At 61.0% G+C, this 17,118-nt stretch overlaps 1 protein-coding gene across 1 annotated transcript; it reads right to left on the reverse strand.

The window, feature by feature from the left end:
* Positions 1–8,167: 8,167 nt before the first annotated feature.
* On the reverse strand, positions 8,168–16,836 carry LOC106555430 (protein-glutamine gamma-glutamyltransferase E-like). The gene is made up of 13 exons (XM_014074281.2): positions 16,766–16,836; positions 14,696–14,869; positions 13,972–14,214; positions 13,564–13,682; positions 13,024–13,152; positions 12,759–12,939; positions 12,512–12,647; positions 11,335–11,438; positions 10,976–11,218; positions 10,032–10,328; positions 9,590–9,747; positions 8,574–8,698; positions 8,168–8,330 (listed from the first exon to the last, which is right to left on the reverse strand). Exons 1-13 carry the CDS (start codon positions 16,770–16,772, stop codon positions 8,168–8,170), a joined length of 2,079 nt encoding a protein of 692 aa, XP_013929756.2. The 5' UTR covers positions 16,773–16,836.
* Positions 16,837–17,118: the final 282 nt, after the last annotated feature.

Here is a 17,118-nt window from a genome sequence, read left to right on the forward strand (position 1 = left end):
ACACCGGGGGGGGAGGGGGAAGAGTGTGGTTGGGAGAAAGCTGGCCTGGGCCAAAAGCAAAATGCCAGCACCCGTCCCAAACAACGCCAGGTGACCAAGAGCAGCCCTGCTTTCCTCCTCCTCCTCCTCCTCGTGGCTCCGGCTTTGCCCTTCTAGCTGCAGGGGGCGGACAAGGGGAGGGGGCTCCAGCCTGGGAGGGGGCAAGGGCAAGGAGGGATGCTAAATTTGCAGAGCAGGAAGGGGAGGGTGATCTGGGTACTCATACTTCAGGGCAATTTTATTTTACAGTAGCGTGGAACGCCACAGAACCCTGGTCTGGTCCCTCTGGAGGAGGAGGAGGAGGAGGAGGAGGAGGAGGAAGGCACAGCAGGTTCTGGCCGGGCGTGGGCCAAACAGAAGGGACCAGGCTGAGCGGGGCCTGAGACGGAGCTCCCGGAGCCCTTCTTGGAGCCCTCAGGGGATCAAGTACCGTCCACCAGCCGAGATCCCGGCGCCCCATTCCCATGGACCTGGAAGCCCCCGGGAGGCGGTTGCGGGTCGTGATCCTGGGTCGGGAGTGGGAGGGGGGAGTGCAGCGGGCGGCCAGGTGGGCAGGAGCTGAGAGGGGCTGCAGTGGGTCTCCGTCCGGCGTGGAAACCCCGGGAACGGGCCAAGCCGTGGCCCTGGGTGGAGGAGGGGGCTTAGTCATGGGACCTCTCAGGGGAGCAGCCCGAGCTGCCTGCAGCGCCAGCCCCGGGGCTGAGGCGGCCGGAGGGCCGGTCCTGCGGAGGGTGGTAATTAAGAAACTGCTGGAGAGGCAGGAAACGGAGCGCCGGCTCAGCGGCCTCCGCAAGGAGCCCATCGGCGCATAATCAGGGCCGCCTCAGCTCCCCCGAGAGGCTTCCTGGGACTTTCGGAAATCGGGGGAGCTTGGTGGTCGCTCCCTCTCGGTCCCCGCAGCAGCCTCCGGGGGCCTTTGCGGGTTGAGGTTCCCCGGCCCCCTCTCGTCCCCGGGGCTGAGCTTGTCCCCCTGCGAGCCCCGGCTCCGCCTCCCGCCCTTCCTTTCATCAGCCCGGCTCCTCCGGCTCTTTTCCCGCATCCCGAGGAAGCGGCTGGTGGGCTTCTCGGCCCCCGAGGCTTCTGCCAGCGCCCCCCAACCTTCTCTTTGGGGAGGCGCCCCCCTCCCGCCCCCCGCGCACACAGACACGCGCACACAGACACGGGCGCGCGCGCGCCAGCGGGTCAGGGAAATTCCCAGGAAGCGCCACTGATTCACCGGGAGACGCGGCCTGGGCGCTGAAAGCAACCGGGGCTGCCCAGGAAGCTTCACTCACTCGGGGAACTCGGGTTTCTACAGGCGGCCCGGAGGCTGCGCGCCTAACACAACCACCGCCCCCCCTTCCCTTCCCTTCGGCTGGGAGTTTATTTAAGACTTTTCCTATCATCGCTCCGGGCGGCTCACAACGAAAGAAAAACACGTTTATATACAATAAAAAATACTGGAACCAAAAGTATTTACAACCCCCCCCCTCGCCCACATAATTAAGGTTATCTCGCCCTATCCTCACATTTGGGGGGGGGGCAAGGCTCAGGTGCTTTCTGGAAGACTAAAAGAGTGGGGGGCTGCCGAAATCCAGGGTGGAGGGGTGCTCCATAGGGCAGGGGCTGTCAGGGAAAGGTGGGGTTCCTGGGTCCCATCGGAGGGCAACATTTAAGGGCAGGGACCAGACGTTTGCTTCCCCACCCCACCCTAAATCTGATCTGGTAGGGTCCAGATATAGGTGGATGTCCTTAGGAAGAAACAGTCCTGCAAATCACCAGGCCCCCCGTGCCATCTGCGGAAAAGCCAGGCTTTCTTATAAAACAGGAAGCTGTATAAATGTTTTCAATGAATGAATGAATGAATGAATGAATGAATGAATGAATGAATGAATGAATGAATGAATAGAACCAGCCACTAGAATAGCACTGAGAAAGAAAGGTGGAGCCATTGTAGGTCATGCTACACAGGTATAATATGCATATAACATCGGTGATTCTAAGGGCTCCAGGCATTGCGTTTCCTGCCACCTACTGCTTCAATGGTAATTTCTGGGTGGCCTTCAAGGGAAATTCCCATGGAGAGTGTGCTGTAGTAACCAAGACACGAGTGGCCCTGAGCAAGTCTTCCTGGTCCGGGAAAGGATGAAGTTGGCCCACAGGAGGAACCCGTGCAAAGACCCTCCAGCCATGACTGCCACCTGCTCTTTGAGGGCTCTGTGAGTCTAGCAGGACCCCAACTAATGCAGCAGGAGACCCCCACTCCACCCACGTCCAAGAGACCACCCACTCCATCCAGAGTCAACGATGACATGTCATTGGGGGGGGGGGCAGAGCTGCCTTTGCAGGTTGAACTGAAGCTGCTTCGGTGCTGTGCCCCGGCCTGAACTCCGCCTGAAAAGCGAATCTGCTTCTCCAGGGACCTCGGTGGCTGAAGGGGGACCAGGCAAAGGTTGCCCAGCACTGTTGGGTCCCAAGGCAGCCTCTAGAGAAGGAGGAGGGCCTTCTCAGTAGTAGCCCCGACCCTTTGGAATGAGCTCCCCGTGGAGATTCGTACCCTCTCCACCGTCCAGGCCTTCCGCACAGCCCTTAAGAACTGGCTAGCCCGTCAGGCCTGGGGACAAGGATAGGCGCCCCTCCCGAATGATGAATGTATGTTGCTTGCTATTTTATTATATGTCTCTATGTCAATGTTTGTATTCCCCCTCCCTGATTTTATGTGAGCCGCCCTGAGTCCCCTCAGGGAAAAGGGCGGCCTACAAATATTAATAAAATCTAAAAAAATCTAAATCTAAACCCTCTCTGCAAGGGCCTTGACCGCTGTTTGGACACTCACGGGGGGCCTTGACCAAGCAGGGAGCCAGGGGTCCGGAGCACAGGTGACCAGTCTCACTGCCAGATTGTCCCCTCCCTCAAGCTTAACCCCCTCCCAGACAATGGGACTCAGTCAGACCCATGTCAGTCCCGGCCAAGGGATCTGGCCAGCTGAGTGGCTTAGTCTGAGAAGAGAGCCCCTCCCCAGCCCCCAGACCCACAGCCAGCCAGGGCCCCAAGAGAACCAGAGAGTAGCCCGGGGCCTCAGGCTGGAACGGAGGGCTGCATCCCGGAGCCAGAGGAAATTGGGTGCCCAGGAAGGGTTGAGAGCAGGTTCCCTGGCACTGTGTGGATGGCACGAAGGTTCACCGGGCACAGGAGACCCTGGAGCCCTTGGCTGGATCATGCAAAGTGCTTCTCTCCCCTCTTGCCAGGCAGCTCAAAGGGATCCCTTGGTAGCCGCTTCTTTACTCCAGGAAAGCAAAGCTTTGCTTAGAAAGCCCCCTCCCCCCCCCATGCAGCTGCTAAGAGAACCTAGAGGAAGGGGGGGAGGGGCGGTGGGGGTGGAAACTCCATCGGCCTCATCCCACCAAAGATCCATGGCTGGCTGGCAAGAAGGGGGGGGGGAGCCTCTGGCCCTGGGGGTGGGGGTGGCACTGCTCTTGGCGCATCGCTACGGGCAGATTGGCCCCCTAAAGGTGCAGAGAGCTTGGCCCTCAGCCTGCCTGCTGGCCCCAACCCCCGGCTGTGGCTTCCTTCCTGAGGCTGGGCTACTTCGAGGGGAAGAAGCTTGGGCAGAGCAAGACATAGGATTCCCCTGGGAGGGTGAAGGCTAAACTGTTCATTCTTATCCTGCCTTTATTTTTTCATAAACAACTCAAGGTGGCAAACATGCAATCTTCCTCCCTCCCCCTGTTTTCCCCACAACAACAACCCTGTGAGGGTGGGTTGGGCTGAGAGAGAGAGAGCAACTATGGAGGGGTAGGAGTCACGGTAGCCCACGGTGGGTGTCTAATTATTTTGCTACCGGTTCGCTCGTGCTTGCGTGATGCTTCTGTGCAGGTGCAGAAGCGTCTGGGCGGGTGGGTGGAGCCCCCTGCCGCCGCTCCTGCCGGTTTGCCCGATGCGGGTGCAACACCCCCTGCTGTAGCCGCCCACCCGCTTTGCTCCAGACTGAGGGGCCCAGAGGCTGCAGCTCTTCCTTTCGGGCCTCGGCCCCTGCTTGCCGTGAGGGGAGGACCCTGGGCCCACTGGTCCTCAGCCGTGGCAGCGCAGCCCAAGCTACCTTCCCTTGTTCCGAACTGGAAGTGGGAGGATATACGGTGTGTTGCCGCCTTGAGTTACGGAGGAGGAGGAGGAGGAGGAGGAGGAGGGTTCGATGTGTCTGACCCTTGGCTCCTCCATGGGCCAGGCGGTCTCTCCACGCCTTCTGGTATGGCTCTGCTTCTGTGAGTTGTTCTGTGCTCTGGCTGGGGTCAGCTTTGATGGGGTCCAGCCACCTGTGGTTGCCTGCTTTCCTTGAAGTTACAAAGGGGAGATAGAAATCCAATACATAAATGAATAAAGTAAATGCCTGGGCTGCTTTGGGGGTGTGCACAGTCCATGTTCCAGGACATCCCAAGAACGAGCCCAGCTGTGCGCAGGGCAGCTGTCGGCCTCTGGCGGCTTCCTGCCAGTTAAACAGATGCAGCTGCTTAAAGCTTCAGAGTGAGAGAGCAGCGAGGGAGGCGACTTCTCCTCTTCCGGCTGATTCAGAGCTCCTGAATGGAAAAAGGTCCTTAATGAGGTCCCAAAACGTGACGAACTTGTTAGGCCTGGAGGAGACAGTGCTGGAACTCGCCTAACCTCTGTGCTTGTCCTTCTGCCTCTTGGATGCCTCAGGGGGGGGCCTCCCCTGGGGCTGCCTCGGGGGCCCTGCTTGGTCCGGGAGGGTCTTTCCCCAGCCACACCGCGAGAGCTGCCATCCAGCAGACAGAAAAGAGGGTCTCGGTGAGCTTGAGACGTTTGGGAATGGAGAGAAAGGGGCTCTTCAGCTACAGGCACACAAGGTGCCGGGGGAGAAGGCGCAAAGCCCGGGAAGACCGGGGAGGGGGGGGGGGAGAGGCCTCGTTTGGCCCCGCAGTGAGACTGGCAGCCAGGCAGCAATTTGGCAGGTTGCTAATTAAGGGGCACAGCAGAGAGGTTGGGCATCCAGTCTGGCCGCCTGCCTGCCACTGCAAGCACAACTGCCCAGCCTGTGCCATGCAAGACTTCGCAGGGAGGCTGGCAGAGAAAGGAGCCTGGCTCCTCAGTCGGAGGGCAGAGACTGACCCACTTCTGGGACTTGGGGCTGCCGTTCGCAGGTGAATGAAAGCTGCTGCTTAAGCGAGAGGCGTCCTTCTTGTGGCACACACACGGGCGGGGGGGGGGCGGCTGGCATGACGCTGCTGGCCAAGCCCTCTTTGGTTGGGGTCGTGCAGCAGCTGCCCTCGGTGGCTGCCCGGGGCTACAGAGAGCAACCGGCTCCAGGAGGTGCTGGGTGGGCTCAGCCGGGAATGGGCCGGGGGTGGGGTGGGGGCTGCTGAGGGTTCACAGGGGTTTGGGAGAACCTCTCGCTAAGATTCTGTGCAGTTCAGAGAATCCCCAAATCTCACACCTGGCTGGCCCCGCCCACCCCACCCTGCCCCTCCCAGGAGCCCCCACGCAGCCTGATTTGGGTGCAGGTAAGTGCAGGGTGCGCACGGAGGCTCCGGGGAGGGCAAAATGCCCCCCCACCCCGGTGTGGTGGAAGCCACGCCCACCCAGCAACAGGGCAAAGAAGCCGCTGCTAAACGTTTTTGAAGCCCACTCAAACCCCATAGTTCCTCCTCCAGATGCTCCTGGCTGCCTGGTGCACCTGGCCCTGCAAGATGCCTCTCTTTGCCTGGGAGCCGAGCCAGTTGATGCCTTTGAGGCAGTCGGGGGGGGGGGCACTTCCCCTCCCCCCTTGCCTATGAGGAGCGGGAGGAAGAGAGGAAGCCCCTCCCGTTGCAGCCCCTCCACAGGCCCCCTGCGGGAAGGTGGCAGGAAATAACCAGCCGCCCTCCGAGACTTTATAGAGAGAGGGATTCAGACTTGATATAAGGACTTTCCGGTCAGGGGGGGGGCTGCGAAGCAGTGGGGCAGGCAGCCCCCCACAATGACGGCTGGTCTGTCATGGTGGGTGTGAGGTTTCTAGCCACGGTTGGGCAGCTGGGGGTGATCTGAGGATCCCTGCCCTGAGCAGCGGCTTGGACTGGAGACCCCCGGAGGTCTTGTCCTGGGGGTGAAGAGGAAACCATCCTTGAAGGTCTGCAGTCTTGTCTGGGAACAATAGGGCATCTTTGTGGCAGACGGGAAGAAAAGGGTTGGAGCCGTGAGAGGCCGCCCTCTGGCTGAGAAGGGAGGGTGAAGATTTATCAGATGCCGCAATAGGAAGGGGAAAGGGAAAAATAAAGCAGGCCGTGAACTCTCAGAGGAAGAGAAGGACAGACTCTGGAATGGAAAATGGGGTGGGGGCCAGGGGGTCTTCGAGTGGCAGGCAGCCTGCAGCCCTGCCAGTTGCTAATTCACTGCTGGGGGGGGGGTCCAAGCAACTGTGCACTGATCCCACCGATCCACCTGCGAAGCCAGGATCAAGGACCAGGGGTGGGATAGGCTGACTTCTAAAGCTGGCCAGGTCCACTGGTACCATCTCCTAGGAGACCAGGGGGCTTCCCTGGGCGGTGGGTTGGGCCCCGAGAGATCAGGCTGCTGGCCAGATGTGCCGGGGGACTTTCTTCTCACCTGTCTGCTGATTCTTCCTGGGAGAAACGAGGCTGTGAAGAGCAGCTGCGGTGGGCCAGTTTTGCATGGACCGTGAAGGCCCCTCGGGAGCCTGAGGACTCTGCCCAGAGTCCTTATCCATTCCTCCGTTACACAGAAAAGGACCAGAAAAGCAGAAGAGATTCCAAATGACCGGATACCGATGTGCAATTTGGTCTCTGTCGCCCTGCTACACATCGTCTACATAATGAATTGCTGACCCAACTGGCTTGAACCTCTGGGGATTTGGACAACAAAGAGGATTTGGCGGAAGAGGACAGCCAGGCCAAGAGGGCATCCAGGGTGGCTCACTGGAAGCTTCTTCCCACTAGGATTCCCTCCTTGAACTTAACCTCCTGTTGTTGTTTTTCCTGGGTGATGGGAAGATTTCCAAGCAAGCTCAGCAGTGGGGCTGCCCACCGTTCCTACTTCTCAGTAACGGGACCAATAAAGGGGAATATCTGTAGCTCGGGGGGGGGGGGCTCCCAGGTGCTCTCTGAGCTGATGATGTTACCTAGTTTGGGTCATGAAACTTCTGCAAGGAAACCACCAGAGTCCGAGGGCACCAAGGACCCTTCGGCCTTTGTGGGAGGCCCGTTCGCCTTCTTCATGAAGGATTTGTTGACAAACTCAGCTGGACAAGGGGCCCAGAAGGGGGGCTGTGGGGCAGTTCAGGGAAGGGGCTCTCTGGAGGCCAGGGGTGGGGGGCCCCTGAGCCAAGACTTCGGCCGACCCTGTATTGTCTGCCCTTCCACGGGCTCCCAGCTCTTGAACCTCACCTGACCCCTGCAGGGCCTGGGGAGAAATCTTCCTGGCCAGAGGCCAGGAAAGTCCAGAAGAAGCAGCAGCCTCTGCACCAGCCTTGGGGTTGCCTCGAGGGGGGGGGGTCACCGCTCTAAGGCTCAGCAGCACCCCGTCCCCAAGCCCACCAGGAGCACACTGGCGGTGACGGGCGCTTTCCATCCTGCTTTGGGTCAGCGGGGAACTTCAGAAGGCGGGTGGATTTGAGGGCCTCGTGTGCAGCGGCAGGTGGGCCCTGGCAGGCAGGGACTCAGGCTAAAGGCTCCCCTGCCAATGAGCCCTCCTCCGTGTGAGCCCACCTTCCCCCTCCACGCCAGGCACAGAAGGGGGCCCCGAGAGGGAGGGGGCAGGCGTGGACCTAGGAGCAGCACTCGGGGCTGCACAGCAAGCATTTGCCAAAGGAAAGGGCCCCGGAGAGAAAGCCAGGCTTCCCTGCAGAGCATCTTCCAGCAGCACCCGAGGAAGCTGGACGAAGTGGGAGGAAAAACGTCGCTCACAGAGGGGGCAGAGCAGACGGGACAGAACCCAGCCTGGGGTCTCAGCCCTGGAAGGGAGGGCACCAGCGCCCCCACCCCACCCTGCCTCTTGACTGCCTGCCTTCTCTCGGCTCCGGAATAAACGCACAGCAGCAGCAGCTCTTCTGCTTGGACAAAGCTTTAATGGCAGCCTGGGCGCAGGAGAGACGCTTCTCCCCCTCCCCTCCCCTCCCCTCCCCTCTCCCCCCAACCCCCGGTTAAGCAGTGCCGGCGGCGGGGGCCACGTCCATAAGCACAAAGCTCTTGACGTGGTGGAATTTGCTGCAGGAGAAGTCCACGTGCAGCTGCATGGCTCCTGTGCGGCGAGGAGTGAACTCAAAGTAGATCTTCGACCGTTCCCCGGCTGCCAGATCTGCCACGCTGGAGCAAGAGAGGGGGGGAGGGGGGAGGGCAGTGAGGGATAGAGGGAGGGGTCGCCCTGGGATAGAGAGAGCTTCCCGCCACCTGCTGCAGGCGAAGAGCTCAGGGCCCCGTCAGCTGAGAGAGAGAGTGGCGCTGGGCTCAGCCCCCCAGTCACCAGCCGTGTTCCCCCCTTTGCCCTGTTCAGGCAACTGCCGGGCAAGGCTCCGCTGCCCCCTCCCGCCCCTGCCCAGGCCCACATACTTGATCTTGATTGCCTGGCCCATCAGGGTCACCAGCAGCACGCAGTCCTTGACAGGCTCAGGGAGCGGGTTGGCGTAGGAGATTTCCAGCGTGGCTGGGGTGTTGGCAAACACCTTTGGAGGAACCTTTCGGGGGAAAGCAGCGGGTCAGCCCGGTGCCTCTTCTCAGGGCCACAGAGCAGGGATCTTGGGGGCACCCGCCCCCCCCCCCTTGCCCTCTCTGATGCCAGGCAGGGCGGAGGGGTTGAGCGGGGGGGGGGGAGGAAATCTTCATTCGTTGGAGCTGACGTTTCCTGCGTCTGGAGCCCTTTGATCACGACCACAGCCTGGGCCCCAAAAAGGAAGCCCTCCCCCCCTCGATCCACAGTGGGAGGAAATGGGTTTGAAGAGGGGAGTCAGAAACTGAGGGCAGCCAAACGATCCCTTTTCTCATCTTTGAAATGTGCCGAAATGCCTCTAAATGACCCAAAATATGAGACCCTGTCAGAGAAGGGGGCATGTTTTGCCAGTTTGGGCCAGCTGAGGACGGAAGTGGAAGCAGTTTGGCTATGGGAAGCCAGAGGAATTGCCAAGCAGCCGAACCCCTGGCCAGTCGGCTGCCTCACCCGGGGCCATGAGGTGAGCCGGGCGGCCTCAGCCTCTTTCCTTGGTCTCCTCGGGAGGAAGAGAGGCCTGTGCTTCTGCATGGACAGGGCTCAGGCCAGATCAAGCGGGCGAGCAGTGCAGCTCAAAGGGCCCGAGTCTGCTGGGCTGCCGGGAAGAGAGCCGGAGCAGCAGTTCTGGCATCTCCCTTGGGAAACGCCAGGCGGTGGAAACGTGGCCCCGAAGGGTCTTTGGAAGCAGAGACCGGGGTGGGAGGGGGGCGCAGGAGATGGACCTATGACGGGCACAGCCGGGCTCAGGGCGTGAAGCTCTGGCTGCAGACGGCCTCCCAACATGGGTTGTGTGTGTCCAAGAGGTGCTTACCACAGTGGAGAGGTTGTGTGGGTGTGGGTGCAAGTGTGTGTGGGTGCTTACCGCAATGGAGAGGTTTGGGCTCTCCAGAGTGATAGCCTTTTCCACCAGCAGCTTCACGCCCTCGGACACATCGCACAGCGCGGTCACCAGGAGCTTCTTGTCGTCAGTCAGGGAGTTGCCGTAGTGGCCGTAGCTGATCCGCAGGGGAAGGTGCTTCTCTGGAAGCCAGGAGAGCCCAGTCACAGGCCTGGCCAGGGACAAGCTCTCACCCTCTTCCTCCTCTCCTCTGCATCAGACCACTCAAAGGCCACCCCCCCTCACTGCTCCCAGTTCTCCCCAGGACCCCTCCGCAGACTGGGCCACCTGAAGCTGCTGCCTGCCCTGCTGCCCTCTTCAGCCCCAGGTGTATGTGAGTGAGAGAGAGAGAGAGAGAGAGAGGGAGAGAGAGAGAGAGAGAGACAGCAGACCCCATCCCCCACTGTGCCGTCGGCTGGCCGGGTACCTTCCTTGCCGCCCAGGTGGAGGGTGGTGGTTTCCTTCAGGATCTCCTTGACGGCCCTGCGGGTGTAGAGGACGCTGGAGACGCTCAGGTTGACGGTGACCGTCTTGGGGGAGGCGGACAGGTTGGAGAGAGAGAGGATCAGGTTGACGTCCTTGCCGAGCACCGGCGACTGAGTCAGCTTGAATTTCCCAAAGAGCTCCGGGTGGGCCATCAGCTCCGAGGCCGCCACTTCTGCGTGGCTGGAGCCCGACAGCTCCATGCAGGCCTTCCGATAGACGCTTCTTTCCTCGGTGGAGCCTGGGGGGGGGGCAGGAGGGGGGGACTCGCTCAGTAGCTCCCTCCAAATGCTCCAATTGGGCTGGGAGCCTTTGAGAGCCGCGGCTCTTTCCTCCCCACTTTGCTCGCTCAGGGCCAGAAGCTCATTGGGTGGAGCCAAGAGCCCCCAAACGGCGAGGCCCTCTAGCTGCCTCCGGGGAAAGGCTGGCGGCTCAGGCCCCGAGGCTGGCAACTGAAGCAGGGCGAAACCCGCCGGCTCTTCCCCCACCTGCCGGAGGTACGGAAGTAGACTGAGCGCTTGCAGGCCCAGCGAGGCTCCCGCCCTAAAGGCTGCCACCCCCGAATAAAACACAACCGTTTCCTTGCAATGATTTCATAGAACTAAGGAAATTATATTGACAGAATGGCAACCCCCAACTAGTGGTTCATCTTGTGGCCTGAGCAGGAGAGCGCCAAGGACACCCCACCCCCCCGGACCCCTGAGAAGCAGGTGGGATCCCTGCGGGAGCTGGACAGAGCCTCCCCTTCCTGTGAGGGGTGGGGGCGGGGGGGGGTTGCCTGTCGGGGGACCCCCATCCTCTGTTTCACTGGAAGTCTTGCAAGAGAGGCTGCTGGATCCCTCCCCCCAAGCAGGAGGTGGGCCAGATGACCACCGTTCTGCAGCCCACCTTCAGGAAATTTGTAGCAGTTGGTGACGTCCACCCGCTGGTTGCTGCCCACGGCTTTGGTGCTGAGGGCTCTGCCGATGGAGGAGGTGTCGCAGTAGGCCTTCACACGCTTCCCGTTGCTCTGCACGACCCAGCGGTTGATATCGGCGTTCACCTCGGTGAAGACGAAGGCCGTGTCGTAGTTCAGCCTCACATCTCCTTGCTTGACCGCCAAGACCGAGGCTGGCCCGCACTGGTACATCCCTGCAGGAGGAGGAGGAGGAGGAGGAGGAGGAGGAGGAGGAGGAGGGGCGCTAGGAAGACGGGAGTTGCACTGGGGCTCCAGCCAGTGGCGGGGAGGGCCATCCACCTAGACTTACCTTGGCTCCTCTCTTGCGGGGTGGCGTCGATCACTTGCCAGCCACAGTAGGGGTTGCCCAGGTCCCTCCGGACAAACCAGCATTCATTCCAGACATGGTAATCCCTGAGGGTGGAAGGGCAGAAGAGAGGCCAGGCTGGACAACCGGTAGCCCTGGCGGCCTCTGACCCGGAGGCCGGATTTCGTCCAGGAGCCCCTCCCCACAGCCCTCCCCTCTGCTTCCCAATGAGGGAGCTGCCTCTGGGGTGCCCCGGCCTCTCTGAAGAGAGCTGGAGGTGGGTGAGGCAGGCCTGCTTGCTGGGAAGTAGCTTCAGGGGGTGGTCAGTGTAGCTCCCCCTCCCCCCCCGGTCTCTGGTCCCAAGGCCCACTTGGGAGAGAGCAACCCCCCCCCCTGAAGAACCAGTAGGCGTGGGAGGGGCAATGGGGTTGGCACACAGCAGGCCACGCTTGGATGGTCCAGGGAGTTCAGGGAGGGGGATAGCAGTGACCCCACTCCACTCCCTGCTGGCCGGGTGCTGCCCTCCCCTCTGCCCCCCCCCCCATGGTTTTAGGACTGGAAACCCCTCCCAGCCACAAGCCGAGCCCCCTCCTGCAAGTCCCCCAGCACTCGGCTGAAAGAAACGCTGCAGAAGAGTCACCGGGCATTTCCTGATCCATTTTAGTTTTATTTCCTCCCTCCCCTCCCCCTCCCCTGCTGCCCTGAGGAGGAGGGGGCCCAACCTGCTCTCCAAGGCACCCGAGGGCAGGAGGGAACCAGTGAAGGGGGGAAGCAGAACAATCTTTCCGTGGGGCGGCTTCCCTCCGGAAGTTGTGGCTGCTCCAACCCTTCAGGTGTTCAAGAAGAGGCGGGGGGCTCTGGGCTTCCAGCTGCCGTGTGAAGGCCCTGGGCTGGGGGGGCCCTTGGGAAAGACGGGGCAAGTCCCCCTCCCACCACAGGGAGACGGGAGACCAAAGCCGCTCTCCTGGCACTCGGATGCAAGGCCGCCCCATGTGCTTCGGGCCCACATCTCTAGTGCGGAGCCTCCAAGACCCGGGGCCACCAGTGGGCTGACCACGCCCGGCCCAGAGCCAAAGGAAAGCATCTTCCCGGCTGGAGGCTCCGGTTCCTGCCCGGTTGTGTGGGACTTTCCAATGCCCACAAGCTCCCCTCTTGCCCTGCTCAGGCGGCCAGTCCCTACCACACGGAGTCTTGTCCCATCTTGAGGCTCTTTCCGGCAGGATCATAGTATTTATCGATACTCAGGTTTGAGTTCGAATCGTGGGCAGAATTGAAGTTTGTGACCAGACGCGTCGGGATCCCCAAGCATCTCAAGACTGCAAAGGAGAGGAACGCAGAATGTGCCAGGGAAGCCGAGCTGTCCCCGCCCATCAGATGCCACCCGCCAGGTTGGCCTGTGGCCACTCCCTTTGCCAGGGCTTACGTACCGGTGCCTGCCACGCCAGCAAAGACCCAGCACTGCCCGTACTGGACAGGGCTGTAGTTGCCCTGTGCCCACTTCCTCAGGATGGCCACGCTGCCGTCCCACCGGGAAGGGTTCTCGTGGTGGGCGAAATCCTCGCTCCACTTGCCCTCCAGCACCCCGTTGTCCCCGTCGTTGCCGTTGACCTAAGGGGCAGCAGAAGCAGTCAGGAAGAGACGGAGGTGGGCAGGCCGAGCCCCCGGTGCCCCCTGTGCCCCCTTTGCTCGTACCATGGAGCTGACGACACGTCCCACATACCGGGGGTCGCTCCGCCGCGAGGCATCACCCGCCGGGTCCTGGCGGTGGTAGAGGCTGAGGTTGAGCAGGTGAAGGCAGATGTTGAGGATGTTCTCCTGAAACTGGAACCCAGAAAAATTCACCACTCAGCCCCCCCCCCACAAGGGAAACAGCCCCAAGAGAGCCACGGCAGGAGCCGCTCCGTGCTGCCCCCTGCCCCAGAGGGAGCCCTAGCCTCACCTGAGGTCCCTGGGGAGGTTTCCTCGGATGCCCTGAGGGCCCCAGACGCAGAGCAGCCCCCTGAGGGCCACAGGGGAGCCGGAGGTCCTGGGGAAAGGCCTTCACTGGGGAAGGCAGCCCATGGCCTCTGTGGCATCGCCCCCTGGGCCACACCTGCTGCAATCCGACCATGAGTGTCCAGCCGATGCCCCCCAGCCTTCACCTGGGGTAAAGGAGTAGAGGGCCCGCATCGCAGGGGCCCCATAGGCACTGATGGCCCCTTGGTACCCCCGAGGGCTACCTCAGTCGCTGACCTGGCCATAGTACCATCCTCGAGCTTCAATGTAGTTGGCATTGCCCACAAAGATAATCCCGTTTTCATTCAGCACGTATTCCTGCCTCTCTGCCTCGTTGGCCATAAAGACCAGATCCCCTGCAAGAGGAGAAAGGGGGTGAAAGGCCCCCACCTCTGCTGTGCCTCCCCTCCCTGAGTGCCAAGCCCTTCCCATTCTTTTCGGCCCAGGCGGGGGCCAGGAGAGCCTCCGACCCTCCCTTCAGCTCTCCTGGCTCCGGCCTCCCCTGGCCCGCGGCCACTGCAGGGCCGCTGCTGTGGGCAGCTCAAGGCCGAAGGAGGCCGGGGATGGCTGGGCGGCCGCCTAGGAAGGGCTGCGCAGGCAGAGGTGGCAGGTGCACGCGCCCCTCCTCCTCCTCCTCCTCCTCACCTGTGCACCACGGGTTGAAGAGGAGAACAAACTTCCCCAGGAACTTGGTCACCACCTGGTTACCGCAGGTCACTTGCAGGCTCAGCTTATAGCGACCGATGGCCGCCCTGCAGGAGCTGCACATGGAGAAGTTGATGCAGTTGCCGTCGCCCGACGTCTGTACCGCACACCAGGTCCCTCCGGTCAGGGCATTGGAGAGGGCAAACCCACACCTGGTGTGTTGGGCCTCAGAAGGGCCTGGACCTGCCGGGGGCAAGAGAGACAACATGGTGGGGAAAAACGCAGGTCAAGCAGGCCACCTCCCACGATCAACAGCCGGACACCATCAAGGTCCAGTTGGTGCCCAGTGAAGAGCCCCACCCTGCTCTCAGTGGAGAGTGAGGCCTCCCTCCCCCCTGCCAAGGAGGCCTCCCCATCCTTTCCACATGGGGCCGCTGGGGTGGGGGGGCTTTCTCCGCTGGGTTCCAATGGGCAATGGACGGGGACTGGGGAATCCAGGGGGGAGAGGTCCATGGCGAGCAAGGGGTGGGACCTGATGGTCCCGGCCAACCTGAGGGATCTGCAGGTGGGCCTGGGAATCCCCCTGGGGGGGAGACCACTGGAGGTCCCCAGGGCAGCCCAGAGCTGGTAAGCTTCCCGGCCCAGAACTGCGCCCGCTCCCAATTGTGCTGCCGGTGGCCTCAAGCTCTCCGAGGAGGGGCTGGGGAGGGCCCGGGACCGTTACCTGTTTCTGCCACGAAGGCCAGGCTCTCCCCTGCGTTCGGAGCCCTGTTGAAGTACAGCTTGAAGTCGAACTTCTGTCCGCGGCGGACACAGAGCTCCGTGGTAGCAAAGCAGCTGGAGTTATGCGCCTGAGAATTGCTGGGCACCAGCCAGTTGATTTGCGTTGGGACCAACCCTGGGCAGCAAGAAGAAGAAGAGACCACCAGGAGATCAGTAGAGCCGCCTGCTGGCTGCCTCCAGGCCTCGCCTTGTGGTTCTGTGGGCCGTGCGTGTGCGTGTGTGTGTGTGTGCATGCGTGTGTGCGTGTGCTGAGACTCCCCTCTGGGCCCCCCCTCCCTCCCGTGGCCTGGGGGATAAAACTTCCGGAGGAAGGGGAGCGGACAAGCCGAGTGTAATCGTTCTTATTTGCACCGTAGTCCTCAACTTATGACACAACTGAGCCAAATGTTCTGTTGGCAAGCGAGATAGTTGTTAAGTGAGCTTTGCCCCATTTTATGAACTTCTTTGCCACAGTTGTTAATTGAATCACTGCAGTTGTGAAGTTATTAACATGGTTGTTAAGTGAACCCTCCTGTATTTTGCTCAGACATGTATACAAAACTTACAAGAATAATAATAAGATATAGTGTCCTGCTCAAGCAGGGGGTTGGACTAGAAGACCTCCGAGGTCCCCCTCTTATGGTGTCCTAAATACACAACCTTTGACAGACACAAAATCTGGGGGTCCCTTCCTTCCTTTTCCTTCTCCTCTGGATTTCTTTGCTGTGCCCCCCATGGTTCCTTTGCCTTCTGCTGCCTTTGTTTTGCATTTTTTGCTTGTTAATATGTTTTAACGATTCTTAAAAGTTGCCACCGGGAGTCCAGTGGCGTATAGAAATTTAATATAATTGCGGTAAATGATATAGAAGATAGGAAAAGCTGTAACAGAAACCAATTAGCAGATAAGGCAACGTATCATCAATTCCAGCAATTGCCTGGCCTGCCTCTGGCTTGTCCCTGAACGGCGTCTCTCCCAAGTGCCAGCCCTCGGGTTTTCTGGCCCCAGACGTGACGTGTCCCGTGGCGTTAAGGAGACCCTGGGGAGGGGCAGGCGGCTGAGATGCTGGCGAACGTTTGCCCACCAGCGCATCGGCTCCCCAGAGCAGCAGGGGCTGAAGGCACGTGGCCCACCCAGCCCTCCCCCTCCTGCCTGGGGACGTTCCAGAGAAAGGCGGAATTGGCATGGAAAATCCCCCCCAGAGGCATCTTCAGGGCCCTTTGGGCTGGGGGTGGGGGGGCATGGGCATCTGGTAGGGGGCAGGCAGCAACTGGCAAGAAGACCCCGCCAGAAAGCGGTCCAGAAGCCGGCTGTGTGTTTGTGTATCTCCACAAGACCCTTGCCTGCTGCCCCTGCTCTGACCTCCCCCCCCCCCCAGCGCTCCCCAGGCAAGGAAAGCCAAAAACAGGGAAGGTAGGAATTGACCTCCCACTGAGGCAGCTCTCCCCGGAGGGAGCAGCAGCCGCCGCCTCTCCTGGCACGTGCCCCGCTGAGTGGCTGGGATGCTCCTCTGCCCCAAAGGGGTCCCTGGAGAGGCTGGTGGGGGGACAGGCACTGGAGGAGAGAACCATCCCGGGCCTGCAGTGCCAAACCACCCATGGCACAAGGGCACCCTGGACGGCTAGAGTCTTCCCTTTTCGGGAAGAAGGCAGTGCCACGAGCCAGCCTGGCTTCAGCCTGTGTCCCATGGGGGCCAGAAGGATCTCGTGACAGTCCCTTGTCTGAAATGGTACTACAGGTTCTCCGGCTTGAGCAGGGAATTGGACTAGAGGACCCCCAAGATCCCTTCCTTCTCCTAATTCCGTCCCGTCCTATTGTCTTCCCGGGGTCTCCTTGATTGTCCAGACTTGATGCAGCTTCAGTCTCCGGTATGGCTGGAAAAACTCCCTTGGGAACCGGATCTGATAAGGGAGCTCTGCCCCTTCACCGGCCGTCAAAGCCAGAGGTGCCAGGAAGACTCCCTGGGCGAAACCACGGCTCCCTCTCTCTCTCTCCTGGCCAGCCACGCGAAGGGAGGCCACCAGCCACACTCACCTGCCATGGCTGCCTCTTCTCTTCAGCACTTCAGCCAGAGACGCTGGCGCATTCCTTTGGCGATCCACCGGCCCGAGTGAGATGCCAGGCAGCTCCTGCTGATGCCTATAAAACGACCCAAGGGTAATTAGCCGGTTCCTCTAATAGGCGCAACACCAATTTTCCTCTCCAGTGGGAGGTGCAGCCGGGGGAGGCGAGGTCGTCCTTTTTACTCAGAGGAAGCGCATTCTCGGCTGCTGCGGGAATGCCAAACTGGATTTCCTCTGCGGGATTCCAAGGCCAAGAGTCACCCTTCCCCCTCACAGGACAAGGAAGCAGGTGAGTAGGAAGAGGCTGCAGGAGGAAGTGCGGAG

This window comes from Thamnophis sirtalis, unplaced genomic scaffold (assembly GCF_051295495.1).
Source record: "Thamnophis sirtalis isolate CommonGarterSnake01/CBP01778 unplaced genomic scaffold, rThaSir2_p1.2 scaffold_7, whole genome shotgun sequence".
Taxonomy (NCBI): domain Eukaryota; kingdom Metazoa; phylum Chordata; class Lepidosauria; order Squamata; family Natricidae; genus Thamnophis; species Thamnophis sirtalis.